Source organism: Carassius carassius, chromosome 17, assembly GCF_963082965.1.
Source record: "Carassius carassius chromosome 17, fCarCar2.1, whole genome shotgun sequence".
Taxonomy (NCBI): domain Eukaryota; kingdom Metazoa; phylum Chordata; class Actinopteri; order Cypriniformes; family Cyprinidae; genus Carassius; species Carassius carassius.
This window is the reverse complement of record NC_081771.1, coordinates 4977485-4991646: the sequence shown is the minus strand read 5'-3', so window position 1 is coordinate 4991646 and position 14162 is coordinate 4977485. Positions and strand designations below refer to the sequence as shown.

The 14162-nt window shown below is 36.4% G+C and overlaps 1 protein-coding gene across 1 annotated transcript; it reads left to right on the top strand.

Moving 5' to 3' along the window:
• Positions 1-63: 63 nt before the first annotated feature.
• LOC132160824 (ras-related protein Rab-22A-like) lies at positions 64-11024 on the top strand. Its single transcript, XM_059570530.1, has 7 exons — positions 64-393; positions 1013-1092; positions 2687-2768; positions 7547-7618; positions 8085-8191; positions 9793-9902; positions 10380-11024. The coding sequence occupies exons 1-7, from the start codon at positions 358-360 to the stop codon at positions 10481-10483; spliced, it is 591 nt and encodes a 196-aa protein (XP_059426513.1). The 5' UTR covers positions 64-357; the 3' UTR covers positions 10484-11024.
• Positions 11025-14162: the final 3138 nt, after the last annotated feature.

Sequence of the window (14162 nt, the reverse complement as noted above, 5' to 3'; positions counted from 1 at the left end):
GTTTTTGAACGGTTCGATGAAACGAACTGTTCGAAAGAACCGATTCGCGGGAATCACTTCCCTTAACTAGACTCGTCAACCGGAGTTCAAGATGGCGATCAGCGAGCTGCTAATATCGCAACTTATCGATCATTAATATAGCATCTAAGTCATCATACTATTATAAACCATACTCGTTATGTCAGTATTTCAAATCAGCTTCTTATACCGTCCTAAAGCAGTGGATATCCGACACTAGTGTCTAGTGAAAGATTGTGTTTGTTGTTTTTTAGCTTACGTCAAATAGAAATAGTTGCTGATCAGCTTTATGAAACTGTTTGGAATGATTGGGAAGTTTTCATTAGTTTGGAGGTCAACATGTCGCTAAGAGAGTTAAAAGTATGCCTCCTTGGGGTAAGATTTCTATTCGATTTTTATGACTTGACGTGTATTGCAGTTTGGGTGCGTATTTAATGTTTTATCACTATGTTTATGTTCTGTCATAAATGTTATTGAATGCTATATATAAATAGCAATAAAGTGTGCCAGTGGTTTTACCTATTGTTCAAGCTTTGATGATCTCTTTTAAAGTGTTCAGTAATATTTCTGGGCTGGTGACGTATTTAACCACCCATTCAGATGTGGATGATAAATGTCTAGAGAGTTTGAGAAGTTACATTTTGTTCAGTACATGCATTGGATATATTTATATAGTTAAGGTAGTGTTGTCAAATCAAATCGTCTGGCATAAGGATTTCATATGGCACAATATGATATTTTTTACCTTGCCCGGAGCCATTTTTTTGTGACTACATCGAATAGTTTATTTTACATGCGGTTTTGACCTTATATTCCATACTTTTGACAAAAACTTTGTACAAAACACAGATATATGTGTGTGTGTGTGTGTGTGTGTGTGTGTATATATATATATATATATATATATATATATATATATATATATAATATAATATAATATAATTAGTTTAATAGGTTTGTGTATTTTCTTACTGATTTTGATATTGTGTCTTAGGATACCGGGGTTGGAAAGTCAAGTATCGTGTGGAGGTTTGTGGAGGATAATTTTGATCCCAACATTAATCCCACAATTGGGTAAGCAAACTGCAAAGCACACTCAGTGGGGTCAAGCAGACTGTGATGCAGGTTTTTCTGATTTCTAACGTGCAAATTGTGAAGGATCAGCACATAGCAAACACAGCAAGTGGTGACATGCACTGAAATGAAAGCTGTTTCAAGCAAACAAAATTGATACATAGCTTGTTGAAATGTCCTAAGGATTAGTGTCAGAAAGCACTGTATCAAAAAACAACTTGATTTATTATTCTTAAAACAAATAATCTTAGTAATAATAACTCAATATCTTTTGGAAACAAATATAAATCAGCATCTGGAACTAGTTACAACAGCTGACCTGTTGTTGCTGATAAGTCTGAATGTAATAGAGATTCACATTGCAAGTGATTTAATATACCACATTGATTGTATAATACATGTTGCATCACGGTGTGTTAAAGATTTAAACTGTGACCCCTTTTAATTAAGTTACATAAGTGTGAATCCAATTGACACTTATTTTAGGGCTCAACAAAAAAGATTTTTCTGCTGTCCCAGTCCGACCAGTCATTCAGATTTGTGACCTTGGACTACAAAACCAGCCATAAGGGTCCATTTTAAGAAAATGGAGATTTATACATGATATGAAAGCTGAATAAATAAGCTTTCCATTGGTGTATTGTTTATTTAGCATATGATAATATTTGGCTGAGATACAATATTTGGAAATCTAGAATCTGAGGGTGCAAATTAATCAAAATACTGAGAAAATCACCTTTGAAGTTGTCTAAATGGAGTCCTTGGCAATGCATATCACTGATCAAAAATTTGGTTTTGATATATTTATGGTAAGAAATTTACAAAATATCTTCAAGGAACATGATCTTTACTTAATATACTAATGATTTTTGGCATAAAAGAAAAATCGATAATTTTGACCCATACATTGTATTTTTGGCTATTGCAACAAATATACCTGTGTTACTTATGACTGGTTTTGTGGTCCAGGGTCACATTTTTGCCTTGCTGGCCAACAAAAGATGATAATATTGTTGTTGTTTTTTTATAAATGTAAAAAATAACTATTTAGTATTAATTCATAAGGTTTTTAATTAGCAAGAATAGCTGTAAATTATGCATTTACAATTCAACAACTATGAATCCATGAAGACACTTTTTGGCATACGGTGGCATAGGTTGTTCAATGATTGCAAGACACAAAATAACACAGAATACATAACACAGAACCTGGTTTTTAAGCTTGCAGGGGCAAAACAACACCATAAGACGGTTACAAACAACAGGCAATCCTTATTATGGAACTCATTCATGTCTCACGTTTGTTTTGTGTGTATTTGCACCCGGCAAGACATTTGGAAACCCTGTAAAGTCCACATGACATCTACACATTTTCCTCATATATTGCTTAGATTTGGGAGGGGGGGCAGTCTGGATCTAATATGGTAAAACACATTAAACAAAAACTGAGAGACTTATTGGAAAATAAATGCATTGTAAAGACTTCTGAAATATTTAATAAACAAGATCAGCAGATGTCTCGGATTCCAAGCCAACTTATCTATTTGTATTTGTATGCCTAATGTTAACATTGATCGTGCCAATTTTTTTTCAGAGCATCATTTATGACGAAGACTGTGCAGTACCAAAATGAGCTTCACAAATTCCTCATCTGGGACACAGCGGGACAAGAAAGGGTAAACAGTAACAATTAGTACAAACACCGGGGTGACGCATACACAAGCTGACTGCCATGAAATACAATGTTTCCACTTTCACTTCTGTTTTTGCAGTGTCTTTTCACTTCAGACAGGGGGCAGTATTGCATGCACACATGTACAACCCGAATTCCGGAAAAGTTGGGACGTTTTTTAAATTTTAATAAAATGAAAACTAAAAGACTTTCAAATCACATGAGCCAATATTTTATTCACAATAGAACATAGATAACATAGCAAATGTTTAAACTGAGAAAGTTTACAATTTTATGCACAAAATGAGCTCATTTCAATTTTGATTTCTGCTACAGGTCTCAAAATAGTTGGGACGGGGCATGTTTACCATGGTGTAGCATCTCCTTTTCTTTTCAAAACAGTTTGAAGACGTCTGGGCATTGAGGCTATGAGTTGCTGGAGTTTTGCTGTTGGAATTTGGTCCCATTCTTGCCTTGTATAGATTTCCAGCTGCTGAAGAGTTCGTGGTCGTCTTTGACGTATTTTTCGTTTAATGATGCGCCAAATGTTCTCTATAGGTGAAAGATCTGGACTGCAGGCAGGCCAGGTTAGCACCCGGACTCTTCTACGACGAAGCCATGCTGTTGTTATAGCTGCAGTATGTGGTTTTGCATTGTCCTGCTGAAATAAACAAGGCCTTCCCTGAAATAGACGTTATTTGGAGGGAAGCATATGTTGCTCTAAAACCTTTATATACCTTTCAGCATTCACAGAGCCTTCCAAAACATGCAAGCTGCCCATACCGTATGCACTTATGCACCCCCATACCATCAGAGATGCTGGCTTTTGAACTGAACGCTGATAACATGCTGGAAGGTCTCCCTCCTCTTTAGCCCGGAGGACACGGCGTCCGTGATTTCCAACAAGAATGTCAAATTTGGACTCGTCTGACCATAAAACACTATTCCACTTTGAAATAGTCCATTTTAAATGAGCCTTGGCCCACAGTACACGACGGCGCTTCTGGACCATGTTCACATATGGCTTCCTTTTTGCATGATAGAGTTTTAGTTGGCATCTGCTGATGGCACGGCGGATTGTGTTTACCGACAGTGGTTTTTTGAAAGTATTCCTGGGCCCATTTAGTAATGTCATTGACACAATCATGCCGATGAGTGATGCAGTGTCGTCTGAGAGCCCGAAGACCACGGGCATCCAATAAAGCTCTCCGGCCTTGTCCCTTACGCACAGAGATTTCTCCAGTTTCTCTGAATCTTTTGATGATGTTATGCACTGTAGATGATGAGATTTGCAAAGCCTTTGCAATTTGACGTTGAGGAACATTGTTTTTAAAGTTTTCCACAATTTTTTTACGCAGTCTTTCACAGATTGGAGAGCCTCTGCCCATCTTTACTTCTGAGAGACTCTGCTTCTCTAAGACAAAGCTTTTATAGCTAATCATGTTACAGACCTGATATCAATTAACTTAATTAATCACTAGATGTTCTCCCAGCTGAATCTTTTCAAAACTGCTTGCTTTTTTAGCCATTTGTTGCCCCCGTGCCAACTTTTTTGAGACCTGTAGCAGGCATTAAATTTTAAATGAGCTAATTATGTGGATAAAAGTGTAAAATTTCTCAGTTTAAACATTTGCTACGTTATCTATGTTCTATTGTGAATAAAATATTGGCTCATGTGATTTGAAATTCCTTTAGTTTTCATTTTATTAAAATTTAAAAAACATCCCAACTTTTCCGGAATTCGGGTTGTATTTGTGTGCATACAAGAGGGGTAAATTAAATTGGAAGGGGGACATGTATCTCTATATGCTCTGTATCTTTACATTTACATTTATGCATTTAGCAGACGCTTTTATCCAATGCGATTTACAGTACATTCAGGCTATACAAACATTTTTTTTTAAACCAGCATGTGTGTTCTCTGGGAATTGAACCCACAACCTTTTGCAGTGCTCACAATGCTCTACCACTGAGCCACAGGATATTTACACACTTCCCTCCCAAAACGCTCTACTACGTTAGGGAGGACAGCTGAAGTGTATGGGTGACATTGCGTAGTTTGAGTTGTTTATCACCGTTCATGATTTGACTGCACTCTTGAGGCTGTTTGGAATATGATCTCCTCTTATGTTTGTCTGTGATGTTATGTGATGCTAAATGTAGAATGCCAAGCGGCCCACACAAGCTGCTAGAAAAAATAGTATCATACCAAGTGTTAAGGAATAGCTTGTCTCTTTTATGCAACTCCATCGAAGATATAGGACTTTTTTACATGTAAAGCAGGAAAACAAAAAGAAAATAAACTGGAAAATAAATGTTTTGCGCTATTTTTAAGTCAAATGTAACATAATTTGTGGGATTTGGGATTTGTTTAAATCCTTTGTTCAAAAGATAGACATGGCCTTATATTCACAATTTTCACTTAAATTGTTTTGATGGTAATATAAAATTGGTATTAAATTAGAAAAATGCTAAATAGACGTATTGGTCTTGAATGTTTGGATCCTGCTCAATATGAAAGAATGAGCATATGGGAAAGTCTGACTTATCTAGCCTCTTTACCCTCATCTGGTTCTGTTTAGCGCTTTGATATATTCCCACCGGTAAATATGGTGCAAGTTCATCATCATGGCCTTTGAGTTGTTAAAGAGGTCAGGTTTTCTTTGCTTTGTTCGGGATGCTCTAGAGCCTGATGGGATGAAATGCTAGGCCATGTCAGAGATAGCGGTTTTTAGAAGAGCAATCAAAGGCAGAATCTCTCTCCCTTCCTCCCTCTTACTGTCTTTCTTCTTTCTATTCGAACTTCAAGCTCTATTGTGATTTTGAGAAGAGAAGACAGTTTTGTCCACAGAGTCCCATATTCCAGTGGGAGCTGTGATCAGTCTTTTCACTGGATGTCAAGTTCTTGATTAGTTAATTATCCCACACATTGCTTTTTAGAACAGCATTATAGAAACCTGGCTTGTTTTGTAATCTTTGGTTTTTGCTTTAGTGGTTTTGTGGGTGCATTAAATTGATCAAAAGAGACAGAAAATACTTTCAAGTTAATGCTGTTCATTTGAACTTCCTGTTCATCGAAGAATCCTTGAGCAGCAAATCAGCATATTAGACTAATTTCTGAAGGATCATGTGACACTGAAGACTGGAGTAATGATGCTGAAAATTCAGCTTTGGATCACCAGAATAAATGACATTTCAAAATATATTAAAATAGAAGTATATTTTCAATTGTAACAATATTTGAACAAATAAATGCATTCTTAGTTGAGCATATGAGGGTTTTTTTTTTTTTTTAAACTTATTTACATTAGATATAGGCAGAAATAAAAAAATTGCATATAGCCAGCTAAGCGATTTCATGAGGTCTTTAAAACCGACAAATCGACTTAATGGCAAGAGTAATTTGACTGGAGGAAGTTGGATGAGAGAAAATGCAGGAGCAGAGTTGGAGAGGGACCACACAGTCTGGAATCCTGGGATATGTCTGAGGAGACATCCTGCAATTTTAGTCAAAATCTAAACTGAAGCATTTCCTCTTCCTTGTGCAGCGAGCTTTGCCAAAAACAGCTATAAATGTGAGAAACCGTGTCAGTCAAACTTGATTTATTCATTTTATTGGCGAAAAAGATGGATAAAGCAGAGCTCCGACCTGTTTTCTTAACTTAAATCCAATTTATATTGGATTTCTACAGCGTTTTCATGAAATAAATAATAAACTTTGAATGGTGTCAAATGAATCTGTAGAATAGTTATTAATAAATGTGATCTCACTTAGTATTGATGCAGTGATCAGCAAAACCAGTTAAGAACTACAGGTTTGAGTTCCAATTGGTTTTAGATATTATTTGGAAACTATGTCTGTTCACGCATATTGCTTTATTGACTTTTATTGATGAAAACTAGCAGTTCATACACATTTGCAAATATATTACTGTGCACCAATTTGCAGCTCATACTAGTTAATTGTAAAGATCTCAGTAATTTGCCAAAACTGTAAATTTGCCTTAAAAAAATACATTTCTAAACTATGTATTTGATTTGAAGACGATTACTCAGGCTAGCTCACACCTAAATTTACGAAAGTATGTAAAAAAACTAAACTGCCAAGGCTTCTTGCCATGTCTACTTTCCCTACCCTGTCTCTCTCTTAATCATTCACTTTCTAATGCACTTTCCCCCTCTTTTAGCTTTTCTTTTCTTTTCTTTTTTTCTCAGATGAATGGCATACTGGATCCAGCTTGTTTTTATTAATCAGAGCCTTTTTGGTCTATTTTTGATGACCGGGGTCGAACAACCCAACTACGCTATTTTATAATGATTAAACGCTAACTTCTTCTGACACGTCGCGCTCATCTTTCCCCTGATGGCTCCCACATGTGTTGATATGCCTTTCCATGCAGTTCCTCAACTCAAGCCCCCTTGGCATGGCCGTCTGAAACACAATTCTCATTTAGGTTTTAACAGTGGCTCACGTCTAGGGTTTTTCACCGTGGTTTTCCCTAACCGCCGCCTAGAGTTCTGTTTGAACGGAACAAGTTGGAATAACATGCGTTTGTTTGTGTTTTAGTTGTCCATTTAATTCTGCATGAAACTCGAAGGAGACCTCTGCCAAAGCGAACAAATTCCTTCAAAGGTCTGAAATAAGCATACGCAGGTTGAGATCACCCGGTCAGGCCCTAAGAAGGGATGTTGGGATGTTATCATTGATGATTAAGTCTTATATATATAAGTAGAGGCCATAATTTTTCTCTCACATCTGCATGTTATCTGTTTCGCTCTTAGTTTCGTGCCCTGGCTCCCATGTACTACAGAGGCTCTGCTGCGGCTATCATTGTCTATGACATCACTAAAGAGGTACTGAAATATTTCTTCATTATTACTACACAAATCTTTCTGCTGGTAAAGCCATTAAAGGGATAGTTCACCCCAAAATGTAAGTTCTGTCATCATCTACTCAACTTCATGTCTCCTGAACTATGTGAACACTAAAGGAGTTACTGGATGAGTTAAGACTTTCAGTGAGTAGTGGGTTAAATGTCAGTCTGTTCCTCACACAAGGCTATCATATGGATTTTGAAGACATGATATATCATGCACAAGTCATACAGACTAATTTTATGGTGCTTGACAGCCACTAGTTTGCATTCACGTTCAATTAATGGAAAAGAGCAGCTTGGACAGTCTGCTAGGTAACTCCTTTTGCGTTCAACGGAAGAACTGTTACCACACAGGTTTTGAGCAACATCAGTAGATAATGACCTTAAAGACTTATGATGTAGCATTGTTGCTTGTCTTAAAGATCTCTCCATCTTTCACTCAGGAATCATTCCAGACGTTGAAGAATTGGGTGAAGGAGCTTCGCCAGCACGGACCACCCAACATAGTGGTGGCTATCGCTGGCAACAAATGCGATCTCTCCGATGCCAGGTGAATTCCACCATTCCTTGCCACAAAAGACTCCGCATCCTGTCATCTCTTTTCAGCTTGAAGGGATGCACCCGCGGTGGCTGTCAACTCAATTTGACGTTGGGAAAAGACTTGCATATTTGCTGTCAACTTGTCTCGACTCATTGAAAACAAGCTCACACACGTACCGTTACCATAAGCATAACTTGTGATGAAAAAGAAATCCACTCTTCAGTGGTCTGTAATTTATCTTTCCACTTTAAATTGCTTCACTCTTCCCACAGGTCCAATGATGTGTCTTGGTTCACCATTGCTTTCTTTGGCAGTATAGTAGGCTGTCAGTGCAGTTGTATTTTACTCTTCCAAACCATACAGACCGAGACATCGAACCCGAGGAATAGCGATCGCACCGCAAGCCATTCAGGCAATAAATTTCAGGGAAAATTCTTGCAATTGTTCTGTCTGGCACATAAAGCTTAGATATTTGGTTGTCTGGCACAGCTGGTCCTGTTCTCGGTAATCCATAGCCATCATTTACTTCACCTTTAAACATTGATTTAATTGTTTCTTTATCTTTTTTTTTTAAATCTGTTAAAGAGGTAAAAATCTATAATGATACTGATAACATTACCCATCTTAGAAATCCTAACCCTAAATTAAACTCTATTAAAAGCATAACTAAAAAAGGCAACTTTATTTTAAGGTCCAATTCTCGCTATGAATAAACCATTAACTATGGCTTTTACCTCAATAAACTCGTAATTTGCTGCTAATTAATAGTTAGCAAGGTAGTTGTTAAGTTTTGGTATTGGGTAGGATTAGGGATGTGGAATATAGTCATGCAGAATGTACTTTATAAATACTAATAAATAGGGAATATTTTAATAATAGACATGCTAATAAGCAACTAGTTAATAGTGAGAATTGGTCCCTATACTGAAGTCTTACCAAAGCATTACTTAGTAGATATTTTATTGGATTCTTCCACATTTGTTGGCACAAATCCCATAAACCTGCGTTGAAGGAACCCACATATTTATGCCTAGTAGACAAGCACTTAGCAGTTACCACAGTCGCCCAAAACATCCTAGCAAGGTGGTAGGCACTTTCCACAAACAACCAGCAAAACTCATGTTAATTGAAATGTTTAGAGAAAACATCACCAGCTGGGCAGTTGATGTAAGCGAAACGTCAATGGAAAATTGATCCATTGTCAGTGTGACCGGCCTGATACATGTACGCGTGTAATCTGATCAGCACCTGTGATCAGGTGACAGGTGCACAGAGAACCAGCACACAATAGTTACCTCCTACATGCTGCCGTGTTCTAGTTAAACACCACCATCATGAAAAAATACATGAGTTTTACAAGGTTCTGCCCACTCAGATAATCTCTCACACATGTTCGGTGTCAGTTTAAATCTTTTGTAGTTGAAAATCTCCAGAAAAACACAGACATGCCAGTGTTGTTGAGAGTTTATATGTTAGATTTGTTCATTTATGAAACTGATTACCAATTAGTGTGGTAATAGTGTTGTAAAATAAGCTACTACTCTTTCTTTTTTTTCTTTTTTTTTTACCATTTCACCTATTTTCCACTGCTCTATCCTTTTGTTTTCCAGAGAGGTGTCAGAGAAGGACGCCAAGGACTATGCTGACTCCATTCATGCCATATTTGTAGAAACCAGTGCCAAAAATGCCATTAACATCAATGAGATCTTCATTCAGATAAGTGAGTAAAATCCTAACTAACTATTCATCAGTGGTATGTAATTGACAAGGCTGTAGAAATCCAGAATCACTCATTTAGACCCCTGTGATTTTAGATGTTATCGTCTTCCCTTGATTGTGCTTCTTAATCAAGCAGGTTTAGTTTGAATAAATGCTGTTTATTGCAACACAATATATTCTTAAAATGATAATGAATGCATGATCTATAATTGATCCTGATGGGGGTGAGAATAGTGCTTCAGTGGATACTTGTTCTTGCCACTTGGACCCGGCGCAGTGGATGAGTTACAGTGGATACAGATCTTTTACCATGGAGCTTGGCAGTGGCCTCATTGAGGAGCAGGCTTTCTTGCGGGTGCATGATCCTGTGCTTGTGACTTTTGAGAAGGAACTGAAACAGCAAATTGGTTTTGCTTTATGTTTTTTTCATATATGTTTTGTATTGCTCATTTTCATTTTTATTTGATTTCCTTTACAGGTCAAAGGATCCCAGTTATAGACGCGGGTGGCGGGTCTGCAGTCAAGGGCTTCAAACTTCGTGGCCAGCCATCAGAGTCGACTAGGGAACGCACTTGCTGTTGACGTAACCGTAAACAATTTGGCCAGATCCTCTCCAGCCGCTTTTTTTAATTTCAATTAGTAACCAATGATAATAGCAGATGAAGAATGTGATGTCATAGGGGAAGATACGTAACTTCCTTTTGGAGCCAAAAAAAAAGTTCAGTTAAGAATGGAATGAGATATATACAGTAGTATGAATCCTGATGCATTTCCTAGAGAAAAGGAAGTCGTTGTACCTTATCTTGCCTGTTCTTCAGCCCCCCGTTCAAATGTCTTTGGGGATCTATTTCTGTTCTAGATCACTGCCCAGAATCAGACAGCAACTAAAAACACCTGCTTAACAGATCAGATACTGTCCTGTCTTGCTCTCTTTCTCTCTCGTTCATTCTCATCCCTGCGCAACAACCACTGCAAAACTCTTAAGAAGTTTCCAGGTGAAGCTGTTGTCTGTCCATCTGTACATTTTCAGATTTTCAGCAATCCTAATGCAAGCAACACAGCGTTCTTATCTCACTATTTGCACATTTTTAGTGTGTATGATAAAAGAAAAAATGTCATTCAGGTCTCATATCAGTCAAGTCGAAAATATAGGAAATTATATTTAGCATAAAATGAAGGTAAAGTCCATTCTTAAGACTATTAAGATGTTTTTCATTGTGTAAAAGTATAAAATTAATTTCAACTCTAAAACTGTAACTAAAATAGCTGTATTGCATTAATGATAAATGCAGAAACACATTATAAAAGTGTGCTTAATTGTCCTAAAAGAAATGTATCGAAATGCTCTTAAAAATAATCCTCATTATCGCTCCTTTTTTATTGTGATTATGAGGGTAAAATGACACGGACATGTTTTCAATGACGTTTACTCAAACACAGATTTATGTACACAGATCTATTATAAATATCAATATATGTTTGTATTTCTGTTACACAGGACCAGACATGAGGTCGTGAGCACTTCTGTCTTTCCTATATTTTTTATGTGAAAAAAAAAAATCATTGGTAGTACTAAAAATATAAATGAAGATAACTCTGGGATTTAGCAAGAGATGTCTGAGCCTTGGCCAGAAGCCCTATTTTGAGATTAGTTTATTAAGTTATATTGGAAGAATGTGCCAAATCTTTTTTTGTGACAGAGTTGCAGATCAATAGTTCAGTCAGCATGTGTGAGTTCAGCAAAACCTTCTGCTTATCAGTTTATAAGTCAAGATAACAGTAGTAACACATTCTTTGCTCGAATTAGCCAGATTCTGGGTTGCCAGATTCTTAGCTACAGATCCAGCCTGTTCTTGGATTAACAAACAGTTAGAATGGACTCTTATGTTTGACGATAAATGTCCGTTGTTACCACTTGCAGTGCATTATCGTGGCATTAGAGAAGTTCAACCCTCTTGCTTTAACCTAAAGTTGGCCAGTCTTCTAGAATGCTGACAAGAATAGCAGATTCAAAGTGTTAGATTTAATAACTTTTCCAACTGTTCACATGTTTTTCATTTCAGAAATTTAATGTTAGTGGGAAGGAGCCATTGCTGGAATTCTGTACACGAAATGGTGCAATTTAGGCTTTTGTCCATGACTTCTTGAAGTGTGCATTATGTCCGAATACTTTAAAATTGCATTTTAACCATTTGTGTTAGTTGGCAGTCGTTTGCTTCAGATCCCTTGCCGTTCCATTTTGTGACATTTTACTGGATTGAATGATTTTATGACATTTTATTGGATTGAGTGATTTTGTGAGGACCTGCCAAATGGCCTAATTGTCTCATAAACATTTTTCATCTTTCTCATTCTTTCACTGGCCTGCACATCCAACATGCTTTTATTATCTGGACAGGGATAAAAAAGGAGCATATCTGGAACCTAGTTTAAAGAAACTATGCTATACCAAATATTCTGCTTTGATTTTTTTCCTCTCACTCATTTTTGAGCCTAAATGTTTTCTTTAGAGCTCTACTGTCCGTTTTGTTGAAGAAATACACTTAATTTGGGAGAAAAAGTCTTAAGAACTGCAGAAAACACCTGAGAAACTAGGATTTCAATGATTTGGATTAATGTACACACTATTCATTCAAGACCATTAAGATAATGTGGTTGAGTTGCTCTTTTTGTATACATCATGTATAATTTACATTGAGGTTTATTCAACCAAAATTTAACATGATCTTTTACAGTTTGTCATATATGTGAATATAGAATAAATGCATTACGATTTCTTAACTGCCTATACCCACAATGGCAGTTTTAAGGGTAAAATGTGCTTAAAATGTGTTTCATCTACTTGTACATCAGTATAAAATGACATCATCTCTGTTGTTTTTAGAAATAAGTATGGGGCTTGTGTAATTTGTCTTATGATGGTACTTTAAAAGTATGTCATTTATTATCGCATATGCTTTTGACACATGATATTGGCAATATAGGAGTGTTTAGTGAATCAGAATGTATATTATGGGCATCGTCAAAGTCTTGCGTTTCTTTTGCCGTCATTTATCCTGTAATTTTATATGCAGTGATGCCAATTCAACAATGTTTTCAGGAATTCACAAGTGCAATAATAATACTTTTCCCCTCCAAAATGTGTGCTGTCAGTAATAATAGCTGAGAGATTTATAGACTTATTACAGTAATTGTACTTAATCCATGAATTTTAACACAACAATATTTTCCTTTAGAAGACAGTGCTTGTTAAATGGAAAAAAGGGATTACTTGGAACAATACTTAGGGGATAAAATTGCACTTTTTCAGAATTGCTGTGTCTTTGGCCCTTGTTGAAACAACTTGGAAAAATTACAGTCCTAAGCCATTTCTATTGATGTTTACACAGAGAACAACATTATAAATTGATTCTTCCAGTGTCTGTAATATACTGTGAAGTAAAACTATCTTTCACTCAAACCAGAATCTTAAAACTTTTTTTTCTGTCATGTCAAACTAATTGGAGAAGGAAACCGTTAAACTAATGTCACGTCATGTTATTAAACGCAATGTAGGGTCTTTACAATGTATGGAAATGCATTACTAGCTCTAAATGTTTTTAGAATAGCTGTTTTTTGTCTTGTGCAAAGCCTGTGATCCACAGGGAGACCAAATGTCTCGTTAATTCTGATTGAAGTTCTTGACTTCTTAGCCAATTGAAAAGGACTTGCTGAATTGCTTGTCCTCTTGCTAGGGAGCACAGGCTTTGCGTTAATGCCTTTGAGGGGAACTACATGCTACACTTGAGTCAGACAGTATATAATATGCTGTCTGTTGTGGTTTGCAGTGGTGTTTAGGTTGAAGAACAATGCCAACAGTCTTGGGCTGGCCCTAAGAAAGTTGTGAAATTCTGCCTATGTACTTTATGTCCTCGGATATACCACACATAGAGGAATTGTGTAAATTAATTGATACATGTATGGAGTCTTTTAATGTCAATGTCATACTTACCATTGTAATTCAGTATATACAAAAGTAATTTAACCCAATCATTAAGTGTTCTTGCTATTTAGCTTTTCTCTTTTATTATTTTGTCATACAATTAAGGCTTGAAAATAAAATTTTATTTGTTAATTTGTGAATGTGCAAAGGGGAAATTTTGAGCTTTTTATTAGTAATAAAATTAAACAAAATCTGTTTTCATTTTTTATGTTATGTAATCAACATACAGCTTTCTTGGTTTGTGATCTGGGACGAGTTACTCCTAATTATTCTAGTTTA

What these genes read in the sequence shown, in the direction of transcription:
- LOC132160824 (XM_059570530.1), top strand. Translation starts at nt 358, where the DNA reads ATGTCGCTAAGAGAGTTAAAAGTATGCCTCCTTGGG. An exon ending in TAAAAGTATGCCTCCTTGGG is followed by an intron (nt 394 to 1,012) that starts GTAAGATTTCTA and finishes ATTGTGTCTTAG; the next exon opens with GATACCGGGGTTGGAAAGTC. An exon ending in TGCGATCTCTCCGATGCCAG is followed by an intron (nt 8,192 to 9,792) that starts GTGAATTCCACC and finishes TTTGTTTTCCAG; the next exon opens with AGAGGTGTCAGAGAAGGACG.